We start from the raw sequence: 24283 nt of genomic DNA, 5'->3' as shown, positions 1-24283 counted from the left end.
CTACGAGATAGGTACGTATAATAGCTAGTATAATGTCGATAGTCTTACGCCGCACAAGGCTAACAGTTAGTGCGGCGCTTACTCTTTTTTCGAAGGTTAGCCTATAGGGGTAGCATTAGCGGCTAAAAGGTGTTTCTTATACTTAGCGGAAGCACGGTCAATCCGGGCCTAATCCCTAGGTTTGTCGTATTAGCCTAGGAGATAGCTAGTACTATTATAGTTAAAGTACTTTAATCCGGTTAGTAGGTTGCCGTAGCTATTATTGCTGTTATTAGCCGAGCGGTTAGTATTATAGAGATACGAGCCCCTTCTACGGCCCCTATCGCGGCCTCCTCTATATAGCCGCCGGCTACGGCCTCTCCTACGGTTATTGTTACTGTTCCTATTGTTAGTACTATTGTTTTAGTAGGAACCTTAGTTTCCTCCGCGGGCACTACGGTTGCCGCGATTAGTACTAGCTAGTCGGATCCTCGATTCTAGTCGCTAGAGCTAAACAGCCCGTTTAGCTATTTCTACTTCGACTATAAATTAAATGCGCGTTAGATTAGTCTATTCGAACATACGGCGGCGGTCTAATTTAAGGACTAATTCCTATAAATCCTATCGCAATTTAGGGCGTATTTCGGAAATCTAGATAGAGTCGGTCTTAGCTAGTAAATCGTCCTCGAGGGTCTTTAAATAGGCCTTAAATAAGCGAGCCGATTAATTAGTCTTTTGTTTAGCTCGAAGGTATTAGTCCTAAGCGTGTTATTGCCTTAGTATAGGGTTTCTAAGGGTGTCTAGTATAATAGTCTTATAGTGTTGCTACTAAATAGCGGTCTAATTAGTAAGGGAGTCGAAATATTTATCCTAGGTGCGCTTTAGGTCTCTATTAATATACTATATAGCGTGTACGACTAAGGAATAATCGTCTAGTAGCGCTCTTAGTGCATTGCGCTAGTTAAGCTTATAGTTACGAATGTAGTCGTTATATTGCTTACGACTAGAGCCGTTAAATACGGTATAGTCCTTAAGCTTAGCATCCTTCTTTTAGACTAGTAGTAAGGAAGGCCCTACTACTAGTTTAGTTGTCGGGGCTTCCTAAAGGCGGCGAAGTTCGAGGAGGTCGTCCTTTAGCTATTACTCTTAGCGTAGAGCAGTAAGCCTGTTTTAGGTAGCTTCTTAAAGTCTCGCTACTAGCTAGGGGCTAAAGGCTAGTTAGCTATATCGTCGATTAACAATGTTGTTAAGTATATCGTTAATAGGCAACTCTAGGTCGTTACCTAGAACTATAGGTTCTTCGGCAGGCCTAGTAGTAGGCTCTTTAGCAGGTGCTTTAGTAGGTACTTTAGTAGGCACTATACTACTAGCGTTGTCGTTGCTAGCGCTACTAGCGGTAGCACGGTTGTTGTTGCTTCGTAATAAGCCGGCTATTATAATAGGGGATAATACTAATAATGTATTATAGGCCTCTAAGATACGGATGTAGCGGAATTAATAGATATCGGCTCGGTGCGATTAATTTAGTATAATAGGCCGTATAGAAGGCCTTGCTTAATAATTGGTACGGTTGTTTTAATAGAATAGTACGTATAGGTCCCGTTCTTTAGGCGTAATATAGTTAAATCGATAGTTTTCGTAGCTATACCGCTAAAAGCTTAAAATAAGGACTATCTAGCTGCTACCCTTAAAGGGTAGATCGAATACTATATAAGAAGGGTTATATTAGTAGATAGATAGGGTAGTAGTGAATTAGTATAGTATTCGATAGAGATCTAAGAGGAGAGGGAGGAAGGTAGGCTAGTTAGCCTAACGCCGAGCGCTAAGCCCTGCCTAAGGCACTAAGACCCTAGCTTTACTCGGCCTAATTATATACTAATTACGTATAGCCTCTTTAGCTCTAATATCGAGAGTCTATTCTACGGCTAGAAGCTACGATTTTTCTAACGAACGTACCGCCGTATAAGGATATAGTTTATAGACAGACGATGCTTCTTAACGACGTATAGGAGCTACTACCCTCGAGTTTTCTAACTTTAGCGCGATCTAATAATAAGCTTAACTAAAACTACGTAACGAATATCTTGTTTATATCCGGCTTAATAGGAACGCCTAAAGCCGTTGTCTTTTCCTAAAAGGCTCTAATTGCGTCTTTAGCGGCTACTAGCTTAGGCCTAGACGATACGAGACGAGTCGCGTACTATAGTCTACTCGACTAATATTCGACCTATTATTAGTAACCGAGATTACGGCTATACTATATTATCGAGGTTGTATATATATACTATAAGAATACGAATACGGTAATAACTTCTTCGCTACTACCGAACGGTATAGAGTAAACTAGATCGCGTTAACCCTAAGTATTCTTAAGACATACCCCGTTCCGCTTTCTATAGGCTTAATTAAACGTATAATCCTTAGAGGAGAGCAGGTTAGACTATCCGAATTATCGTCCTAGCTAGAATAGCTACTAGGATAAGTTCTTAGTTATATACGGCCTAATAGATACCTATATAGTAAACGCTTACGAAACAGTTCTCTATAACGTAAGCTAGAAATTCGATAGATCTATCCTCCCTCCTCGACTATTTTCTAGTAAGTTCTATATCGTCGACTCTACGTTTAGAGGCTTTCTAGAACTTATACTACGAGGATGTTCTACTAGGGAGCTTCTAATTAAAGGATCTATCTTATCGGATAGGTATTAGTAAGATAATATAAGAACGCAAGATACTTTTATTAAAGTCTCTATATTATAGCCGCTCGGCCTCTATTTACTAATAAAAAGAAGCGTCTCTTCTAGATAGGAGATTATACTAGATATCTATTAGATAGCTCTACTTAGCTCCCTAGCCGGAAAGAGTATTAGGTTAAGATTTCTAGCTAGAGCGTAGAGCTAGAAGAGATTAAGTAATAGCTAGGAAAAGCCTTATCTTACTTAACTACTATTATCGATATAGTCTACTATTGCAATATCTCTAAGCCTCGTCTTATAATTTTTTTAGTTTTAGATCGGCCGGAGGATAGTATTTAGGACGCTTGCCTAATATACTCTCGTAATACTTCTAAGATTATAGAGTAAATATAACTAAGTTATCGAGCGCAAGCTATAATAGGTTAGTATTTATCTCTCTATATAGTCCCTACTTGCTTATACTATATCTTACGAGTTCCGCTAACCCCTACTAGGAAGCGTAATTAAGCTGCCTTATTAGCCGCTTAGATACGCGAGATCGACTATTAGCCTATACTATAGCTATATCCTAATAGCGAGGATATTAAGTAGGATTCGATCGATAGCTATAAGCGAGATTTAAAATTACTTTAGTCCGAAGTCTTAGGAGTAACTACTAAATAGATTAGCTCTTACTTTATAGATCTAGGTAGCGATATATATATAGTATCTCTATAATACGTTTAGTATCTCTAGCGCGGAAATACGGTATAACTATACTCTTTCGATAAGTTCTCGCTACTCCTCGACTTTACGAAATAGTCTAGCTATCCTTTATATATACTATAGAAGTTAGTATAAAGGAAGATATCCGACCCTAGTATATATTATTAGATAATCGTATACGCGATCAGATCCGTAAGGTCGTCTAAACGGATAGTTAGCTCTACTAGGATACGATAGACAACGCCTACCTACTTACTAATAGGCAAGCTTATTATCTTCGTCTATACCTCGTAGTACCTAGTAGTAGCTATACTTAATTTTGCTTTAGGCTAGAGCGTAACTTTATCGATCTAAGTATTTCTTAGTTCTAGAGCGCTTATACGAGATTTGCTAGGCTTATAAAGTACTACGAACCCTTCTAATTAAGTACTTAAGTAGGCGGTATTATTAAATCGTTCTATTATAGTAGATACGGGAGGCCGGCCTAGTATATACTTCTATAGTACCGTAGATACTTCTATAATACTATACTATTATAGACCTACTAATTCGTCCCTTGCGTAATACGTCCTTAGCCTAGATATAGTCTCCTAGGAGCCTTACTCGGTTTATAACGGAGTCTCTTTATAAGAAGTATAGAAAGTCGAGGCAAAAGCTTTATATTAACCGCTAGGAACTCCGATATCTCGATTTACTATCTTTAGTAAAAAAGGCCGGCCTTAGTTACTTATCCTTACTACGAACTATATCGTTTATAATAGATAGTCGCTATAAAACCTCGCTCGAGTACTAAAATATACCTTAAGTTGTCTATACTCTCTACCTATCGTTTCTAAGCTAGTATATTATATATAGAACGTAGCTAGTCGAAGTATTTAATACTATACTTCTTTAACGTCTACCGACTTCTAGATATAATACTTAGCTTAAGTAGTACTATAGCCTTTATATCGATACGATATAAGTCTATACTATCTAATGCCTATAACTATAGCCTCTCTCTTATCTATATAGGCTATACTACCTCCTAGCGTCTATATACTCTCTACAATCCTCTACGCCTCTCTCGACCTCGCAACTTAAGACCTCACCTTTACCTCCGCATCGCCGTCGTACCTCTATGCATTCCCCTCGGCGGCGAAGTCGAAATCGATCTATAAAACGGGTTGAAAGATATCTAGCCCTTCCTTCACATTGACTGTATTCGTTATGAACTCTACGGAATGTAGAATATTGCTAAGTTGAATAAACGGACGAGGAAGGCTTGTGAGGCTGCGGTTGCGGTTTATGTTCATCCGGGGTGTTTTGGGATGGGTGGGGATGAGGGAAGTGAAGGGGGAAATTCTGCCAAGGGTATTCCATTGAGGTGTGCGAGGTTGATTAGGAATGAGAGAAGGGCATTAGTTGTTAAGTGTACGCCTTATAAGAAGGATGGGATGGTTGAGACTGAGATTCGTTTTGATCCGATGTATATTAATAGGAGGGATGAGCGAATGAGGGTTGCGTATCAGCGGTGTAGTGATTTTGTTGCGGGAGTATAGGGAGAGAGTATAACGGCTGATGTACTCTGATTCATACATCTCCAACCCCACCCCTCCTCCTCACAAATATCTTCTTCGCGGGATTCGTCGTCATCGAAAACCCATGCTCCACCAAATCCCCCTCCTCCCACTCCAACGGCTTCAAATCATACCTCAACAAAATCTGCATCAGCGCAATCTTGATCCCAGCCGCAGCAAAGAATCTCCCCGGACAAGCATGTCTCCCATGCCCAAACGCCGTAAAGTCTTCACTCGTCGCCACAAGCCGCTTATGAAGTCCCTCCCCTGCCTCCCCTCCACACCTAACCCATCGATCATATTTGAATGTCTCCGCCCCCTCATACCGCTCCTCATCCCACATCCGATGCGCGACACAGACATTCTGCCCTTTGTGGAGAAACACCTCATCATCCAGCCGAACATCGCAACTCGCTCGACGGAACAGAGCCGCCGAAGCAAACGGTTTCAGTCGTTGCGTCTCTTTCAAGAAACTGTCGAGGAGATCCGCATCGTTGAGCGCAGACTTGTCAATCATCCCATCGGCGTTCTTCTGCACCAGCCGTACGGTTTCGGCCCGGAGAGCTGGTACGATGTCCGGATACACACAGAGGTTGATGATGGCTTGAGTCAAGAGATCGGCCATGGTGTGCACCGACGTAATCGTCAGTCCCAGCTGGTTATCCACATCGCTGCAAAGTTTTCGAGTGGCGAAGTTTCGGATCCATTCGATGGAATCTTCGGGCACGGCTTGGTCTTGTGCCAAACTTTCTTCTCGGTTTTGAAGAAAGGGTTGCAAAATTCTTGCCGCCGTGGCGTATTGGGCTCGAGCTTTCCAGCACGCCGGTTCGAGGATTTCTGCGAGGAAATATAGGGGGCGAGGCCAGCGTTTTACGCGTTCCAAGGCGAGGAAGATGTCGACGGTGTAGTCGCTTGCGGTTTGGATCCATTCTGGGTTGGAAGAGATTGTTGGTCCGAGGAAGATTCGGGATGTTAGACGGGCGATGCAGGGGATGATGTTTTGTTTGATTGGGATTTCGTGCCAGTCTGGTGGGGAGGAAGGATTAGTGGAGGTAGAGTTATGTTGTTGCGTGTTGAGATGGGATTGACCTGGTGTTGTCTCCCACATTTCATCTAAGCAGTCGGAGACTTCGGAGGATATTGTGTTGATCAATGTAGCTGCTATGGTGTTAGCGGTCTCTTGACGCTGGAAGTATTCTTTTTGTTGAAACCACGTACGTATTTTCCGTGACAAGCCCTTCAACACCGGCTCAGGCAGGACACTGATCGATTTCGCGGCACTGAACGTCCACGTTCGAAAGGCCAGGTTGTCCTTCCCAAAGCATATCAGCTACACACGACCTTCAATCAAAGAACCTGATGTCGTAGAACTCATGATACTGTACATTCTGCGCATAGTCGCCAAAGCTAAGTGCAGGATGCTCGCTGACGGCCTTTGTGTATTGTGGCGGCAGAACGAGGACTGGTTCGCCGGTTGTAATAATGGTGAAAGGTCCTCGATACTGTACGTGGTGTCAAAAGCCCGACTGCCCTTGTATTCGTTTATCCCGTATGCTTACCTTATGTAAGCCTCTCTTTATGAGGGTTCTTGCTTCTGTGATGTACTGTTGCGTAGCTCGATGGCGGAACAAATCCCATTCTTCCCGGTTGATAGTCGGATATCGAGGCTTCTTCCACGGGCTCGTCCAATGTCGTGCTGCAGTCCATGCCCCGGCTAGAGAGAGACAGGCCACCAGGACACTGGTAGACGAGATCCAATAAGTACCATCTATGAAGTTGGAGATCAAATACCCCATTTCGACGTGATCGAAGTGTGCGGACCGTAGTCAATGCGGTCTAGGCGTGTCATTATGTGGAATGCTCTGTGAACTCTTCCTGTCGAACGCACAACTTTCGCTTCGAGTCGTGATTCGCTGTTGTGCACGGCAAGCCAAGAATGGATTGCCCAACCTTCGCCCTGCCCTGGTTGCTGCCCGACCCGAATTGGTCATTGAGTTCGGCCTCTCAGCCGGGGTAGTTCTGGCTCCTTGCAACGCGGCAATTCTCGAAGGTGCTTGTTACAGTCTCCAATGCTTTAGTCCTGCATGAGCTAGAATGGGGTCGACTAGGAGCCTTGTGGCCGTCTGCCTGACCTCTGTTGCTTTCTCTCGAGCTCCCTTGCTAACACAGAAGTTGACATAGGCATCTCCCACCAATACTTTGTGACCAAGCTTCGTGGCAGTGAACAGAGTGCTGTTATGAGCGTGCGGATTGGGATCTCAAGCCTTCAATCAGTTACTAGAGCGATACAGTAGATACACATGGAGCCGCAGCAGATCGACGAGATATACGATCTGGTTGTGATAGGAGCTGGATGGTCTGGTCTAGTCTCAGCGAAGACATTCCTCCAAGTCAACCCTGGGGCAAACTTGTTGATAATCGACAGCGACTCAAGCGTTGGAGGGACATGGAGCCGGCAAAGATTATATCCCAACCTCCGATGTGAAGCAGGATGGGGGTACTTCCACTTCTCGGATCTACCAATGGATCACGAAGGGATCGAAAGTGACGGCTGGATTCCGGGCGCTGCTGTCAACCGCTACCTGGAGCAATACGCTACTGCTTTCAATCTCCATCAGCGTACATTACTGAATACGACGGTCCAAAGTGTTCAGCGATGGAATGAAACTGGCCATTGGCAACTTCAAGTTCTCTCGACCGAAACAACGCAGACTTCAATCCGATGCAACAAGCTCATTGTCGCTACTGGCCTGACTTCGACGCCCAATGTTCCCCAACTTGACCGACGCAATTACCAACGCCCGGTTTTCCATTCCAAAGATCTCGGCCTTCCAACGACTCAAGATGTTCTCACTGGTCCAAAAGTCGAAAAAGTTACCGTCTATGGTGGATCGAAGTCGGCGTTTGAAGCTGTGTACTTTCTGTATCTTGCGGGCAAGAGGATCGATTGGATCATCCGACCGGATGGCGGAGGACCGTCTTTAATGACTCCATTGAAGATGCTCGGCATATTCTCCAGTTTCGACCTGAACAATACCCGATTCTTCGGCGTCCTTTCTCCCAATCCCTTCGACACAACCAGCGTCTGGCACAGACTTTTCCGCGGCTCCCAGAGACTCGCGATCGCGGATTGGTTTATCTTGACGTTCTGGCGAGTCACCACATGGATGATGGCTTACTCTGCAGGATATGGCCGGAGTTCCAATGGCGAAAAGTTAAGGCCGAAGCTGGGGAATGAATCTTCGTTCTGGAGTCCCGCCACGTTGGGAGTCATGACATGTCCGGGCCTGTGGGATGCGATACACAGTAGCGGTCAAATCACCGTCCATCGGAGTACAATTCAAAGGCTGACAGAAGGCGCCGTCGAGCTTGACAAGGGGACCAGGCTCACGAGTGACGCTGCCGTCCTGGCCACAGGCTGGCAAGCCAATCACGACATTTTTCCCGCAGACACTCGAGCGGCTCTTGGTCTCCCCAGTCCCTCAAACGGACCCGTCGCATCCACAGAGGAGGCCCGGTGGCGTTCCCTGAAATCACAAGCCGATCAGAAAATCATCCAGGAGCTCCCATTACTCTCCCGAAGCCCTCCAGGATGGGAAAGCTCCAGCCTGAATGACTACCGCCTCTATCGATTCCTCGTGCCCGTGGCGGAAGAGTACGCCGACAAGTCAATTGCATACATAGGTTTTCTACGCAATACTGGTCTTCCGATCGTGCTCGAAGCCCAGGCTCTCTGGATCACGGCATATCTATCGGGACACCTCAACATCCCTGATCAACCTGCCAGAGAGTTGGAGGCGGCACGTACGAGCGCTTGGATTCGGAGACGATACGTGTGTGGAAGGAAAGTGCCATTTGCGCTTGTGGACTGGTTCTCGGTATGTGTTGTCCGCAAGACATTCCACATTCGTACGCTGACTTGGTGGCAGTACATCGATGTCATTTATAGCGACCTTGGGATTTGCAGTCACCGGAAGGGATCCTGGCTTTCGGAGAACTTCGCGGTCTACAAACCGGAGGACTTTAGAGGTGTTGTGGATGAATGGAGGACTCGTGGTGGGAAGAAACCTGAGCTGGAATCAAAATCAAGTCCTGCTCCGCGATCAACGTTCATCGCAGCAGGACTTCTGGCCACAGCTTTGGTTGTCTACTTGAGCTATGTGACGCTTCTGAAGCCGGGTTATCCCGTCTCACGGGTGGAGGTGTAGATATCGATGGTAGAGTTTCCCTCGCTTTACCCGCTTTGATTTCTCGACTCAATTCTATGTCCAAGCACAAGGCTACACGATTGTGTTGTCTTTCTGCAGGATCGACGGTCGGACGGCGTGTTGAGCCGTTGAATCGATCTCACAGCAGCATAGGCGGTTGTTGTTCATGAGAGACTCACTGCAAAGACAAGCAATCTCCCTCTACGTAGGTTTCTCCTGCGAAGCCATAGCCGCAGTCACCACACCCGCCAGACCAACAAAAGTGAGATTCTGATCCAACAGCGCCATGAAAGGAACATCCACCTTGAAAGACCTTCTCAGCCAAGCTCTCAACTCAGCACCAATCATACTATCCATGCCGTACGCCGACAAGGTTCGTGCTGGGTCGATCTGGTTGGCGCTGACCATGACAAACTGCGCAATTCGATCCACCACCAGTCTCGTCACCTCGTCCCGGAGCGCTGCGGATCCAAGTTCACGAGCTTTCTCCAGGTTGGGCTCGGGCATGTCGGCCTTCGCATGACTAGCATCTCCAGTGCTTTTACTGGCCTCGGAGGAATCATCCAAAGCTTGTAGGAAGTGTCGCAGCCGGGCATCACGTTGCCAAATCGTCTTGCTGCTGTTGCGAGCGATTCGAGTCGGGTCCATGCCGGTGATGATGTTGGATACCGCACATCGATCGAACTCGTCGATCACCTGGTCCATGTCTTTGCGTCGGCATGCGAGCTCCAAGTTGCGAAGGAATTCTGCCATGTTGATGCCGTACATTCCGTTCCGTCTCAGAGCAATCTCACTGGCCTCGTGTTCTTCCACGTAGCCTATGCCGACTACCATGCCGATCGAAAGCGAGCACGCCTGCAGGCCGCGGTGGTGTCTGTGGCGAGCGAGGTGGTCCAGATATGCATTCGCTGCGGCATAGTTGCTCTGTGTGGCAGCTCCTACGACGGAAAGGATTGTACTTGTGAGCACGAAGAAGTCCAGATCCATGCCTAGCGTAAGCTCATGCAAGTTTCTTGCCCCTTGCACTTTGGGACGGACGACTTGATCCCACACGTCGACGGTCATGTTGGCGAAGAGACTTTCCTTGAGCACCATCGCCGCGTGTATGATGCCGCGTATCGGAGCCGTGGCACTCCTGACAGCCTTCGCAACATCGTTTGCGGAAGACACGTCGCCTCGAATGACCTGCACCTGCAAGTCGGGGTAGTCATAGCGAGCCAAATCGTGGAGTTCTTTGACCAGTGATGCTGCCTTGGAGCCCTTGGTGCCACTGCGGGAGAGGAAGATCAGATTTCGCGCGCCTCGAGAGATCATCCACATGCTGGGAGAGATATGGATCAGCAATTGCTTGACGTTTTCGGATCTTCGTGGATACTCACGTAATCACACGTCCAAGACCACCAAGACACCCAACCAGTAAGTAAGCCGCTTCTGCATTGAATTGGAGTGGCTTTGGCTGCCGTCGAACCATGACGGGACTGTCAGCCGCTACAACCAAGCTGACAGGGCCATAGCTGTCCTTCGAAGGGAGTGCTTGTGCGGCAGCATGGATCTCGCCAAGCGGGAAGTCTTGGACATGTAGTGGCTGCAGATCGCCTGTGGTAGCCAGTTCAAGGATCCTTCTCAGATGTCTGTAGTCTGTTAGCACTTGAAGCAGGGAGCTTTCGAACGAGTAACCAACTTGGTAATCGACACGGGATCCCTCTCCCAGGCACCGCCCAGGTCGATCCACCGTACCGCTACACCTTGGCCCATCATGTCACACAATGGCCGATTGGCAGCCTCACAGGAGGGTGTGCCCAACAGAACCAAGTCGCCTCCGGATCGTACAAGTTCATGTACCTTTGATTCGCAATGTGACCAACACACAACCATGTCAAAGACACGCTCGCTCAAATCGTCCTCGGCACAGACCGTGAGATCCGGTATGTTGTGCAGTTCGTAGTGCTCTCTCCCCGTCCCATGGATGACTGTGACGAATGCTCCAGCGAGTCGCAGAATCTGCGCCAGAGAATGACCCAGAGTGTCGCCTGGAAGGGAAATCAAAACCCTTCTCTCAGCAGTATGTATGTCAAGTCCATGACAAACATGCCATGCCAGACAAAGTTGTTTGAGCTGTCCCCGGAATGCATCTGCGGTCCCCGGAGATCTTGGTACGTGTGGTGCAGATCGCCTCCACCATGTCGCCCACCACTTCTTCTGCGGAGGCGAGTGATCAACAGGCGCCTCGATGTCTTTCAGTGCGAGACAGCAACTGTGATGCACTGCAAACGTTGTCTGTAGCCATGGCGGTCCGAAACACACCACATCGTCCCCCCGTACGAGCTTCTGGACCGCGGATCCCACGGCGACAATCCGACCAGACACCTCGACGCTATGCTTCCGGCAACCCTTTTCGTCACAAAGCATTGCGAGAACGGATTCGTCGAGCCCGAAGGACCGAGCCTCGACCAGAACCTCATCTTTCCCCAGCGGTTGTGGCGCGACCCAGTCCCAGTATATCGTCTTCAAGTCGCCCGCGCGGCCAAATATGGCTTTCCTGTCCGATGTGCAAGGCCCGAGCTGCAATTCCGGTTTGGAGAGGCGTCGGAAGTCGACATTTTCCTTGTCGTCGATGATATTGCGGCTGATGTGGAGCACGCCGCTTTGCTCGACGAAATTGTAATCTCCCTCCGTATCAGGGTCCGCAGAGAACTTGAGCTCCAGGTCGTGGATGTGTTGTGCGGCTTGGGTTGCCATTGACTCCAGTGTGACAGGATCGAGATCTATGGTCGCCACGCGGAAAGATGGTTCTTCAATGGTCATGGACTTGACAAGGCCGGTAACAAGACACTTATCAGGGACCTCGCCGCGTAACGTGCCGGCGTTCGTCACCCATACTGCGCTGGTGCAGACGCGGATGAGTTGTTGGAGTCCCGCGAGGACCGTCGGAGCCATTTCGCACAGGGCTGCTCTCTCCAGCTCGATAAGAATGATCGCGCGGGTGGACAGTGCAGTCTCCTCCGATACTTCGCTCAGGAGCAGTTTGCGAGTGTCGATGCCTTGCAAATGATAGAGCTCCTGGAGCCGCGATGTTATTGTATGAGGCTTCTCCAGGCAGATCTACACCGCGTCAGTCTTCCACGCGCAGGGTTAACGTCGTCATGCAACTTACAAGATCTACTCGTTCATTGCGCATCGACCCCATAGGACTGTCCACACGTCCCAGGCGATTGGAATCGTCCAACGTGTGCGATATAATAACCGATGTGGAGTTGAAAGGCGGCTCGTAGTCGAAGAGAACATGATCTGCACCAGAGAATCCAGCACTTCCGAGGCGTTTGTGCCACTCTCCGTCGGAGATGAATGGTCCGTCACGTCTCCCGTCGTCGACACCTAGCCAGTATCCCGGCAGCTGGCCCACCAGAAGTCCGGTAACGAGCCTGATCTGAGTGGTCTCGATTAGTATGATGCGGCCACCGGGACGGAGCAAGCGTCTGCACTTCGACAAGGTCTCGACGATGGAAGCCGTAGCATGAATGACCTGGCTCTTGTTAGCGGTCACATCGCGTTGAACGTCTCGCAACTTCTCACATTCGAGGCTATGAGCAAGTCGAAAGAGTGCTCCTCAAACCCGTGCTCGTCTTTCTCGATATCCAGAATGCTAAAGGACAGCTTTTTATAATTCTGGAACTTCTCCTGGGCACGCGAGAGGAAGGCCGTGGAAACGTCGGTGAACACGTATTCCGAGTACTTCGGAAACGACGAGTCTCCCATCAGTGCATCCAAAGCAGGCTTCGTCGCTCCTCCTGATCCCGCTCCGACTTCCAAAATTCGCATTCGAGGATCCTTGTGGCTGAGAAGGGCCAGGACACCTCCGAGCTTGTCGTATGCTCCCAGGCCGGAGAACCCGATCTCGTATACTGATGAGAGAAGGCCGTCTTGGACCATGACATCGAGAGCCCCAACGCGTCCGTACACAATGTCGAGAATGTTATTGTGCAGGCGAACAATGAGGTCCAGCTCGGGGATTGCGTGATCCATTTCTTCGACGATTTCGGAAATGCGGCGCTCTCGCGCTTCGCTGGTGAGTCCTCTATGGGGATGGCTTTGAGAGAGTATCAGTCCTTGTGAGTGGACCCAGGAGACATACCGTTGCATGTGCGTAGGGAGGGTCGAGAGACGTGAATCCGTCGGGACTCGGGAGTAGTCGTTGAGGAGGATCAAAATGCACGTCTCTTCTAGTCGTTCGAAGTGCCATTTGACGGTTCGCTGGTCCTGATGGTATGGCAGGATTCTGTGCAGTTGAGTGGTCGTCAGATGCTCGAAATCAGGCCGCCAGATGACTCGGTTGTAAGGGCTTTCCGTGGCGGAGTTCTCTGAACCGCTCATGTCTGCGTCTAATGCTGTGAGCTCCACGTCCATCTGCAGAAATACTTGCTGTTGGTCGTCTGCGATATCCACACGGCCGAGAATCCGCCTCTGGCCGATTCTTGTGGTCTTGACATGGACCAAGGCTGACTTCCTGGGCGGGTAGACCTGCCCGGACTGCACCTGGAAGTTCTTGATCGCGGTAGGGATGTACGCCTTGGTGAATGCGTGCGGAAGCGCTTCATAAAGCCCCATGACAATCAGCTGGAAGGCACCGTCGATGGCGGTGGGATGGATTGGATAGCTGGACTCTCCAACCATGACTTCATCCGTCGCTTGAAGCGCAACTGTTGCGAAAGCTTCCGAAGTCTTCGATCGAGCGCTTATGTCGGAAAGAATCGTGAACGAGGGCCCGTAATCCATGCCCAAGCGGCGCATTGCTTCGGACCACATTTGGCAGTGGCTGTCTGCGTTGATTCCCCATCGGCCTCCTCGGTGCTGCTCTGTGAATGAGGGGGTCATGCTCATAGCCGGTGTATTGCATCGAGCCACCGCATTGACGTGCTCAGTCCAGACACCGCGGACAACACTTCTGATACTGATATGCAGCTCCGAGTCCAGCAGCGATGCATTGGTGATGAGTTCCACTTCTTCCTTCTCTCGAAGCCGGAGGGCAGAGTGGATAAGTAATTGGTCAAGCACAATGTCTGACCGGCCTTTGTCAGCTGGGACCAGTACCTGAGAGGCCGCTTCAACCGCCACGGCCACGAATCCGGCCGCGGGAAAAAGGATTTCGCCCGCTACACGATGCTCTGCTAGCCAAGGGACGTCTTTGACTCGCAAAACGTTCCTCCAGCAAGGACTGGTAGGGGGTGTGCCGGGCAGTTTGCTGCCTAATAGATCGTGCCTTGCGAGCGGTCGGAACTTGAGGTCAGTGCAGAGTCGGGACTCTGACCACAGCTGTTCTTGGTCGGTGTAAGCCCACGGATACGGCTGCAGGCTTGTCACAGGCCTGCAATCTCGGATTGTGAGCTGCGTATCGTGACGTGCCTCTGACTTGCGTTGGAAGCCATTGACCGCAGTCAGGTCCAGGGGGCAGTTTTTCAGGTATAATTTGCCGCCCAACTCTAACATGTCTTTGACACTGTCCGACCCTCGTACTAGTGTAGGCAGATAGGTGATCGATTCCGATCGTTGCGCCATCGTTTCTCTGATTGGCGAGGCGAGCGCGTTGTGTGGTCCGATCTCCAAAACGTGGTTCACGGTAGGCAGCGTGTCTAGCAATGAAGTGAGAGCCTCTGCAAACCTGACTCTCGAGAGCAAGTTCTGGACCCAGTACCCAGGCTCAATGGAGTCAGTTAGGGGTTCGTTGGTTACTGAGGACAACATTACAGTCTGCGAGTCGGTACCTGATGGGGAGTAGCCACCTGCAGAGGAGTAGCCAGAATCGGAAGTTCCTGACCCAGTCCATCGTCGGCGAGAAGAGTTCTGGAGCAGCTTCGTATAGGAGCGCCCGGCTGCAGACATCATTGGCGAGTGATAGGCATTGTTTGCTGTTTTGAGCTTCCGAGCAAAGGTACCGTTGGCCGCCAATTTCCCAGCGAGATCGTTGATCGCTTCGATCGTTCCACTCAGAGTAACGCTTTGCGGGCTATTGTGACAGGCAACGACGACATCTGTTTCCTCTCGTCCCGCTAGGATTTCTTCGGCATCCTCCAGAGACAATCCGGCTGCCAGCATAGCGCCTGGCTCGTGTAATGTCTGCACCGAAATGCCGCGGTAGTACGCGATTAATATTGCCTGTTCCGCTGTTGTCAGTCCTGCAGCGTAGGAAGCGGCGATTTCACCTGTCATACACTCGTCAGTTGCGCATACCGATCCATGCCTGCATGTGAAAAGAATTACCGGACGAATGTCCCACCACTCCCGCAGGTCGGACTCCCCACGACCTCAGGAGATCCACGAGTGCAATCTGCAGCGCAGTGCATAGAGTTTGCGACCTTTCCGCCTCCCCTATCCTGCTGCGACTCTCAGACTGACGTAGACTGCCCAGGATAGTCCATTCCGGCGGAATTTGCGATGCAGCCAAGGCTCTGTCGAGATTCTCGAAGGTCGAACGTACAACAGGGAATCGTTCGGCCAGCTCGACACCCATCTGGCTCCATTGTGCTCCCTGGCCGGTAAATGCAAATGCAATCGTGGGAGCTGCACCCGTGTGAGTTGCCAATTGAGCCGAATTGAGATCCACTCGCGTGCCAGCGTGGTCCGAACGAGTTACCAGGAACGCCTTGCTGGCAAATTGTGAGCGTCGTGCAGACAACGTAAAAGCCAAGTCGGCTATTATTGATGCAAGGCTTTCGTTCATGCCAATCGAGTCAATCATTTGCTGGAGAACGTCCGGTCTGTGTGCCGTCATTGGAAGCAAGTACGCCTGCGACACTGCTGTGTGGACGTATGCGCCTGGGCCATTCAGCGAAAAGCCAAAACTCTCCAAGGGGAGAGATTCGAGGAAGGATTGGATGCTGTCGATAACGGCGTGGGCATTCGCTCCCCCGTATCCTAAAATCAAACTCCATTAGAAAGCCCATCTACAAGCTGTCGGCGGGCGGGCGGGCATACGTACCAAATGAATTGATGCTTGTCCGACGATATTCTCGGCCTGTGACGTTCCATGGAGTGATGGTCTGGCAGACCGCCAAGGCTCCCTCGTGAAAGTTCAAAAGGGGATTGAATGTTTTTATGCCGACAGAAGCGGGAATGAGACCCCGTTCAAGCACCAGGACTGACTTGATGATACTCGCCACCGCGCTCGCAGCCTCGCCATGCCCTATGTTGGTTTTGACGCTGCCAATGCATAGGGGATCGTCACTGCTATGGCATGAAGCGAAAACCCGCCCAATGGCATCAACTTCAATCGGATCGCCGACCGGCGTGCCGGTTCCGTGACATTCGAAATATCCTGTGACATCAAGAGGCAGCTTTGCATTTGCATACGCACGACGAATGACAGCTTCTTGCTGATAGGTGCTTGGATGGCTGATGCCGGAGCTTCTCCCATTTCTACCCCCCCGTCCTCAAATCAGCGTTCTCGTTCCGTCGACCATGGGTGGTGGAGTTGGGCATGGGGTGAGGTGACTTACGCATTCACGGCGGTGCCTCTGATGACGGCACGGATCGGATCGCCATCAGCAATCGCATCGGGAAGGCGTTTGAGCAGAAGCGCCCCGACAGCATCCGCTCTGCCGTAGCCGTCCGCCGAAGCATCAAATGTGTGACAGGCTGAGGTGGGAGAGAGGGCGCCAAGTGCAACGCTGCCAATGTGCTGCTCGAGGCCGAGAACGAGGTTGGTGCCCCCGACTACGGCAGCAGAGCAGTCCCCACTTCGAAGTGAAGCACAAGCGTAATGCAATGCATACATGGTACTCGAGCAGGCGGTGTCAATTGTAAAGCTATCTACACATTAGAGGGAGGATTCTACGATGCGACGTGCTTTGGTGTCCAACACACCTGGGTCCTTTGAGGTTGAAAATATGGCTGATCCGGTTGCTCAAAATCGTCGCTCCCGTGCCCTGTGAAACGTCAACCACGGGGTTCTTGAGGCCCAACCGGAACGCGCATGGCATACAGTGGTCTGGTGTGGCCGGACATATTCGATATCTTTCCATGCATCGTAGGCGAAGTCCATGGTGAAGTTCCCTATGAAACACGAAGTTTCGGAACCAGACAGCTGTTCCAGTGTAATGCCTGCGGATTCGAAGCACTCATAAACAGTTTCACACAGCTTTCGTTGCTGCGGATCCATCGTGCACGCTTCCGCGGCGCTGATGCCAAAGAAGTGAGGATCGAAGTGTCGATAGCTGTCACCAGAGTCCAGGAAGTAGCCACCATTGGCGTTGACACTGCCCGGTCGCTGGCCATTCTCATGGTACCAGCTGTGAATGTTCATTCGACGTTGAGGGATTTCCGACTGGGCAATCTCGCCCGCTTCCAGCAAGTCCCAGAGCTCGGAAGGGGACTTGACGTTGCCTGGGAGCCGGCAAGCCATTCCAACAATGGCGACGGGTGTGGGAGTCGCCATTTGGGAGTCGGGGACGGTGTGGGATTCAGTGGGCCTTGGGTGCAGAACAGAGAACGAACATTGCCGTTGCTTCTGGTGCGATCTGGTCGTATTTTGCGCAAACGATCATCACGGAACGCAGACCACGGCACATACTACTTACGCTGCAGACGCAACATTGTCAGGATCAATCCATATGGTGGAGGTACAGTAGAACTAGCTTAGCGGTGGGCCCCGTGTCGGGGTAACTCTGGCATTCTGGACACGACGAAGGTTCAAGACGGCCCCCATGCGTCGGTCATTGACTCCTGTTGTCGTAAGCCGTCACACCCCGAATATCTCCCAGGCACCTGGTCTGCATTGCGACTTGGTTCAACTTGGTATTGCGGACCACCAATCACGTCGCCTTGTAGTCCGTATTCGGCAATTTGATGAACTCCAATGGAGGAGTCGGAATCATCTCCGCTGTTGTGATAGTTCTATTCAGTAGTCTATCCGCAGCTGAATTGGAGGCAAACGCCGCTCTTACGAAGTGTCTAAGCGGCGTGTGACTCCACCAAGCCGCGGATATGCATTACTCGCAGTTGAGCTGAGAGATGTTTCGTTCAAGGAACCGTTATATCAGCATAAAAAGAAAGCTTTACGACGGTACTCTGTACTTCGAGGGAACCGCTCGAATCTTGAATACACAATACACGTTGTCGAGATTTTGTCTTGACGTTGTGATGAGTTATACCCTAGGTAGAATATACAAGGTGTATGCTAAAGTGTACGCTGGCGTAGTGAATCATGTGAGAGTAGATCCAAGTATATCAACCCACAAAGTAAATTCGAGGTAGCTCCAGCATACCCTGTGGGTTCTATATGCCCCTGCAGAGTGCCCTGAAACCACCGAAATTAGTGTACAAATCGGGGTATTGTAAACACCCCTTATGCAACCTAATTACCTCGGATTTCTACCGTTCCGAACAGCCGTAATCGCTCGAAAACGACTAAGTCTACGCCTATACCTTAGCACTACCACTTCTACCGCTTAGAAGCGACAACCTCTCCTTAGATCCGTCGTTTTAGTAGTCTAATTAGTATAGGAGATAGCGTATAAGAGGATTAATCTATCCGGTACGGTTTAGGTAGTGCACCTACGTATAACCTTCTACGAGCGCGTTTCGAAGGTATTATAGGCTTACTAATTAAAGGCTTCTAACGACGAGGTTTATAAGAGCTACCTAATAGCTATAGTAGATTAATTGAAGTGTCCTTACCTAGCGACTATATAGGCAAAGAATACAGAGCTACAGATAGTGCTATAGAAGGTAGTAGCTCTACTATAGAAGGTAGCTCTACTATAGAAGGTAGCTCTACTATAGAAGGTAGCTCTACTATAGAAGGTAGCTCTGCTATAGAAGGTAGCTCTACTATAGAAGGTAGCTCTACTATAGAAGGTAGCTCTACTATAGAAGGTAGCTCTACTATAGAAGGTAGAAACAGCTTACTTAGTAAGGGCAAATCGTCTAGTAAGGACGATAGTAACGGCTATTAATACCTTAATGCCTCGTCGTTATCGTATTAATTACTTTTGCTAGCGTCCTTTAGTAAAGATAGTAGCAATCGACTAATTAGCGTTAATTGTAGAAGAAGGTCTGTATCTAAGAGCCTATTAAATAGGTCCTTATTAACCTCGTATAGTGCGTCTTTATCTTTAGCCTAAGTAACAACGCCGTTACTATTAGGTAGACTATAGACTAGTAGAGCGTAGCCTTCGACAATAAGGCGAGGCCGATATAGAAGGTTAGTTATAGAAGCGATAGGTACTAGTAGCAGTAGCAATAGAGCTAGAGCTATATAGAAGACTAGTTACTATAACGGCTTGTCGTTAACAACTCGCTACTTTATAGTACGACGAGGTGTCAATTCAGCCTACGGAGCACTATTCTTAAACTACTAGTCTATCTAAGCGACTCGCGAGTCGTAGCTAAGTGCTATAAAGTTAGTAACCTACTATAGAAGGGCCTTATATTGCTAACCGTCGGTAAGGTTAGAAGCCTACGAGTCGTAGAACCGGAAGAAGGCCTATAAGACTACTTCTTATATAGAATAGAAGTATTCCTTTACCTAGCGCTTCCGAGTCTAAGAATAATACTAAAGGCCGAAAGCTAGCCTATTCTAAGGAATCCGCCCGTTCTAAGGAATGTAGTAGGACTCTATTCTTATAGAATTCCGATAGCAATAGAAGAAGGGGACGAATACGTACCTCGCAAGCTCTATTTACGTATCTAACGCTTGTCTCGGTGCTTTAAGTGTGCATAATAGCCCTCTAATAGACTAGTAGTGCGAACGGCTATTAAAATCGGGTCTCTAAGCCTTACCTAAGTCGCCTAGCGATCGCTGTCGGAGGCCTTCTAATTAGCCTTTAAATAGGCTAATTCTTTACTCGATTTGGCCGTGTTATAGGTGTTAAAGGCGGCTATTGCTTAGTTAATAAAGTATTAGCATTCTTCTTAGTCTCGAGCGATAAACAGAGCCTTGCTTATTGCCTTTAAAATAGGTAGAAAGCGCTTAAAGTGCTTCTCGAGGGTCTTAACAAGGTGCCGTTAGCAGAGGCGTTAAATAATACTACAATCTACAAGACCGTAACTAACTCCGAGCTGTTTACTTACTAAGTCGTCAGTTATTAACTATAGTAGTGTCTAGGAAGATTGCTTAGTATAGTTAAAGTCGTCTTAGTCTTTAGCTTTAGAAGAACAGCGGTTAGCCTAGTTAAAGAAGAAGTACTTCCTATAGCTATTAAAACCGGTTATCTAGTGTTTATAGTCTAATTTAGCTATTTCTCGAAGGCTCGAGATTGCCTTCTTAATTAGGTATACTTGCTCGTAATCTATAAGGAAGTGAGCCGCTAGAAGCTACTCTAGGTAGTTATTGCGGACGTATATAGTTAAGAGAGGCTATTTAAGCCTGTTAGTAAGGTGTGTAGAATCTAGCAAGAATAAGGACCTATAGTTGCGAAGGGCTCGAAGTTACTAGTTTGCCGCCTAAATTAGGCCTCTATAGACGAGTCTATCGCTTCTACGAGATTTAATTATCTCTATAAAGCCACTTCTACTACTAAATTTCGCAGACAAGTACTAATAAGCCTACTATAACTGCTCCTCGATAGCTAGTTTAGTACCTTATCTTCGCTTGTTACTTAGTCGCTTTAGACCTTCTCGATTAGCGCTAGAAACGCGGTCTCGAGTAATGCTAACCGCACTAGCATTATACTAAATTTGCCTCTATTTAGGCCTTCGCAGTTCTTTAACTAACTAAGCGACTAACGTTAAGCTACCTCGAGAAGCGATTAGGTCCTTCTATACCGCCTTTACGCTATCGTTAGTTTGTAAAGAATCGACGAATTCGAGACTATGCGAGTAGCGGTTAGTAAGCGGCTTCAACACTACGTAGACTAGCCTTATAACCGTTAAATTCGCACTTAGAGTCGAAGGTAGCGCGGCCGGTACGCAGTTATCGAGAAACTCGCCTATTTCGCGATTTAGTCGCTTCTCGTAGACCTTAATAATTACTAACTTCGCGCAATAGTCGTATATATACATCGTACGCGCTACGCGCTATCGCTAAGGCCGTTTACGCTTAAAAACAACCTCTCTACTATCTGCGCGATTATAGTCTATATAGCGCTTATAGACACGATACTCGAAGCCGAGTCGGCGATACAACCGACCTTACGAGTCCTTTAATAGCTTATTTAGTCGATTCTTATAATACTATATATTAGTTACGAAATGGCGGTATTCGTCGTATTCGAAGCCTTCTATCCGTAGACCCTCGTACGCCTAAATACTACTTAACTCGGCTATAGGAGGGTAGAAGAATAGGCGCCTTCGGTTATATATATTTAGTAGAAATGGGCTCTTAAACTGTATACTAACTTAGCGCTATTCTCGACCTTACCGACCTTACCGACCTTATACGTACCGGCCGCTCTACCTCTAGCTTAGTAAGCAACGCTTCTACATCCTTAGGAGGCAGGTGTTTCTTATATATCGTAAAGAGCGTAGAATTTAGCGATAGTGAGGTCGAAACAAGCGCGACACGTAACCGCGAGGAAGAGATAGAATAGGTCGATAAACAAGAGGTAGAAATAGCCTCTAAATAAGGTCTAGTTTGGCTTTATCGTTACTCCTCATTTATAGGCCTATACTATGCGATTATAAGGCTTCAAATTAGCTCGAAATTGGACCTCTTAGCGGTCTATATATGGCCTATAAACAACTATAGAAGTAGTTAAGCGGCCTTGCAAACCTAGCCGCCGTAGCGGCGCGATCTATACCCTTATATAGGTTAATATACTTACACCTTGTAAGAGTGCCTAAGCATTGCATTAACACTTATATAACTATTATACTTATTGATTATTAACTACTAATAATTACTAGTTACTATAATTACATATAACTACGATTATAATTATTAAGTAAGTAACTAGTAATTATAATTAGCAATTAGTCGGCTGTTTCTAGGTAATACTAGGGTGTATATTATACCTATAGCAGGTATTAAATTTGTACTGTTTCCTCCTATTTCTATAGACAATAATATACCTAAAATAGGGCACTTCTATCGAGAGGTAAGTAAGTAGAATATAGGTATACGAGGTCGCTAATTTAGATAGGTTGCTAAGTCTATGTCTTCTTAAGAGGAAGACCTCTTACTGCCGCCAATATAGACTTCCGACTAGTTAACTATAGCCTTCTTAGCACTACAAAGCTATTACCTATAGTTATTGCTAAAGGACGTACTAGCGACTTATCTAACTCTTAACTAAACCGACCTTTGTATTACTCCTACTTAGCTACACTTCTAATAAGCCGGTATACTATCCTTTATCGACGAAGTAGTATAGAAGGACTTCGAGTAGTATATCGGAGAGGCGGAAAAGGAGGGCTTATAGTTGCTATATCGGAGGGTTACTAGAAAGACGACAAAGAGCCTTCGCTATACTAAGGAGATCGTCGAAAGGGCCGGAATCTATTAGGAGCGTATATCTAATAGTATTAATCGAGTCTAGAAGGGTATAGAACGGAAAGGAAGGCGAATAGCGCTAGGTTCTCGTCGCTACTTTAAGTTTAGTAGAAAACCGTACGTCTGCTTAGAAGAGTGCTTTCTCGGACTAAAATTATAGTGCCCGATGCGGTAGATGTATTTTAAGGATCGGATCGATAGGGTACTATACCGTCTAATCGATAGCGAGGGTATTAAGGCCGACAATAAGGTTGTTATTATTAATTAGGTATAGAATTAGTCGAAGAATAGTATTCGGGCTTGCTATCGCGCCTATAAAGATTGCGTTATATTAGCCCAAAGGGTCTAGCTAAGCCTAATAGATAAGCTTCGCTTAATACGGACGGCAAGGTCCGTACGGCTTAGCCGTACGCTAGCAAAGTCAAAGTTTAATATTTATTATTTAATTCAAGACAATAACACCTTCGATATGCGAGACAACCTCCGTAAGAAGTACAAACCGACTCAAAAAGTGCTAGAAAATTGTATAAATACCTAAGCATCGATACGGGAAAACAACCTACTAGATCGGATACTATTTTATAAAGATTCGAGCGATCTAAGCGACCTTCTAACCTCCGAAGCTAATGAACTACCGTCTCTAATACTAGACGAGGATACCTTGTTCCTCTAATCTTCGAATACTATACGACTATCTACCTCGTAGCCCTCGAATATAGCGAATACAGCGAATATAGTATAGCCGATACCTACGTTTACCGATTTAAAGAGGCGTAGAAGAGGTAGAAATTAGCTAGATCTAGAGTTATAGGCGCATACGAGAGCACTAAAAGATAAGGAGCCTTTAAAGGTAGATAGAGGCAGGTATAAGGCCTTCTACTATATCTACTATAACGATAACGACCCTAATCGGTATGCTTCTAATTCTAGCAACGCGCCTTAGTACCTAGCAAAGAAGCACTTCATCTTTATCGGTAGCGAGAAGCGGAAACTTAATAGCACCTATTAGACCAAAATTAACCTCTCGGCGCTATAGAAGAAGCAAGGCAGTATTAACTCGGACAAGACTATTAATATCCTTAAAGGAGCCGCCGATAAGGACAAGTTTAGGTACGCTCTCGCTCGCTTTATAATAGCTAGCAGTATCGCTTATAACGTACTAGTTATAAAGGAATTCAAAGAGCTTATTCTATCGGTTAACCCGTACGTAGAAGACGTCCTTCTTAAGAGCTATACTTTACTATATCCTCGGATTCTATATAACTTCGAGACCTAGTAAGAACGAGTTAAACTCGCACTATCAGAAGCGCTTAGCTGTCTTTACTTCTATACTAATACCTAGAAGTTATAGTACGGCTACAAGTTCTTCTAGGCCATTAATTGCTAGTATATTAATCTACGCGGTAAGCTAGTCCAAATACTGCTAGATTTGGCACATTTGCTACCTAGTTCTTATACTAGTAACTTCCTTATAAAGGCCGTTCTTCTATACTTCTCGACCTTCTAAATATCTAGCAAACTCGGCTAGATAACGACTAACAGTGGTTCTAATAACAATACGCTTAGTCTAGCTATTAAGCGCTTTATAGACTTATAAGGGTACTCGTACTAGAAGGACCGTCGGTTGCGCTATATTAGCTATATCCTTAACCCTATAACAATAGCCTTTATGTTTACGAAGGACGCGGAGGCCGCAGAAAGCGAAGAGTTT

At 47.6% G+C, this 24283-nt stretch overlaps 3 protein-coding genes across 3 annotated transcripts; 1 reads left to right on the top strand and 2 right to left on the bottom strand.

Moving 5' to 3' along the window:
* Positions 1-4954: 4954 nt before the first annotated feature.
* On the bottom strand, positions 4955-6737 carry MYCFIDRAFT_44970 (uncharacterized protein; the record flags this gene model as incomplete). Its single annotated transcript, XM_007933089.1, has 5 exons — positions 4955-5967; positions 6031-6099; positions 6160-6253; positions 6327-6443; positions 6501-6737. 5 exons carry the CDS (start codon positions 6735-6737, stop codon positions 4955-4957), a joined length of 1530 nt encoding a protein of 509 aa, XP_007931280.1.
* A 504-nt stretch (positions 6738-7241) lies between these two features.
* On the top strand, positions 7242-9149 carry MYCFIDRAFT_145864 (uncharacterized protein; the record flags this gene model as incomplete). Its single annotated transcript, XM_007933172.1, has 2 exons — positions 7242-8819; positions 8871-9149. The coding sequence occupies 2 exons, from the start codon at positions 7242-7244 to the stop codon at positions 9147-9149; spliced, it is 1857 nt and encodes a 618-aa protein (XP_007931363.1).
* Positions 9150-9350: 201 nt separating this feature from the next.
* On the bottom strand, positions 9351-17577 carry MYCFIDRAFT_44966 (uncharacterized protein; the record flags this gene model as incomplete). The annotated part of the gene is made up of 10 exons (XM_007933087.1): positions 9351-10470; positions 10529-10734; positions 10827-12236; positions 12313-12672; positions 12723-15346; positions 15405-16058; positions 16123-16559; positions 16640-16948; positions 17007-17068; positions 17125-17577. 10 exons carry the CDS (start codon positions 17575-17577, stop codon positions 9351-9353), a joined length of 7635 nt encoding a protein of 2544 aa, XP_007931278.1.
* Between the last annotated feature and the right edge of the window lie 6706 nt (positions 17578-24283).

The sequence above is a fragment of the Pseudocercospora fijiensis genome (genome assembly GCF_000340215.1).
Source record: "Pseudocercospora fijiensis CIRAD86 unplaced genomic scaffold MYCFIscaffold_10, whole genome shotgun sequence".
NCBI classification, from domain to species: Eukaryota; Fungi; Ascomycota; class Dothideomycetes; order Mycosphaerellales; family Mycosphaerellaceae; genus Pseudocercospora; species Pseudocercospora fijiensis.
This window is presented reverse-complemented; position numbering and strand designations above follow the sequence as displayed.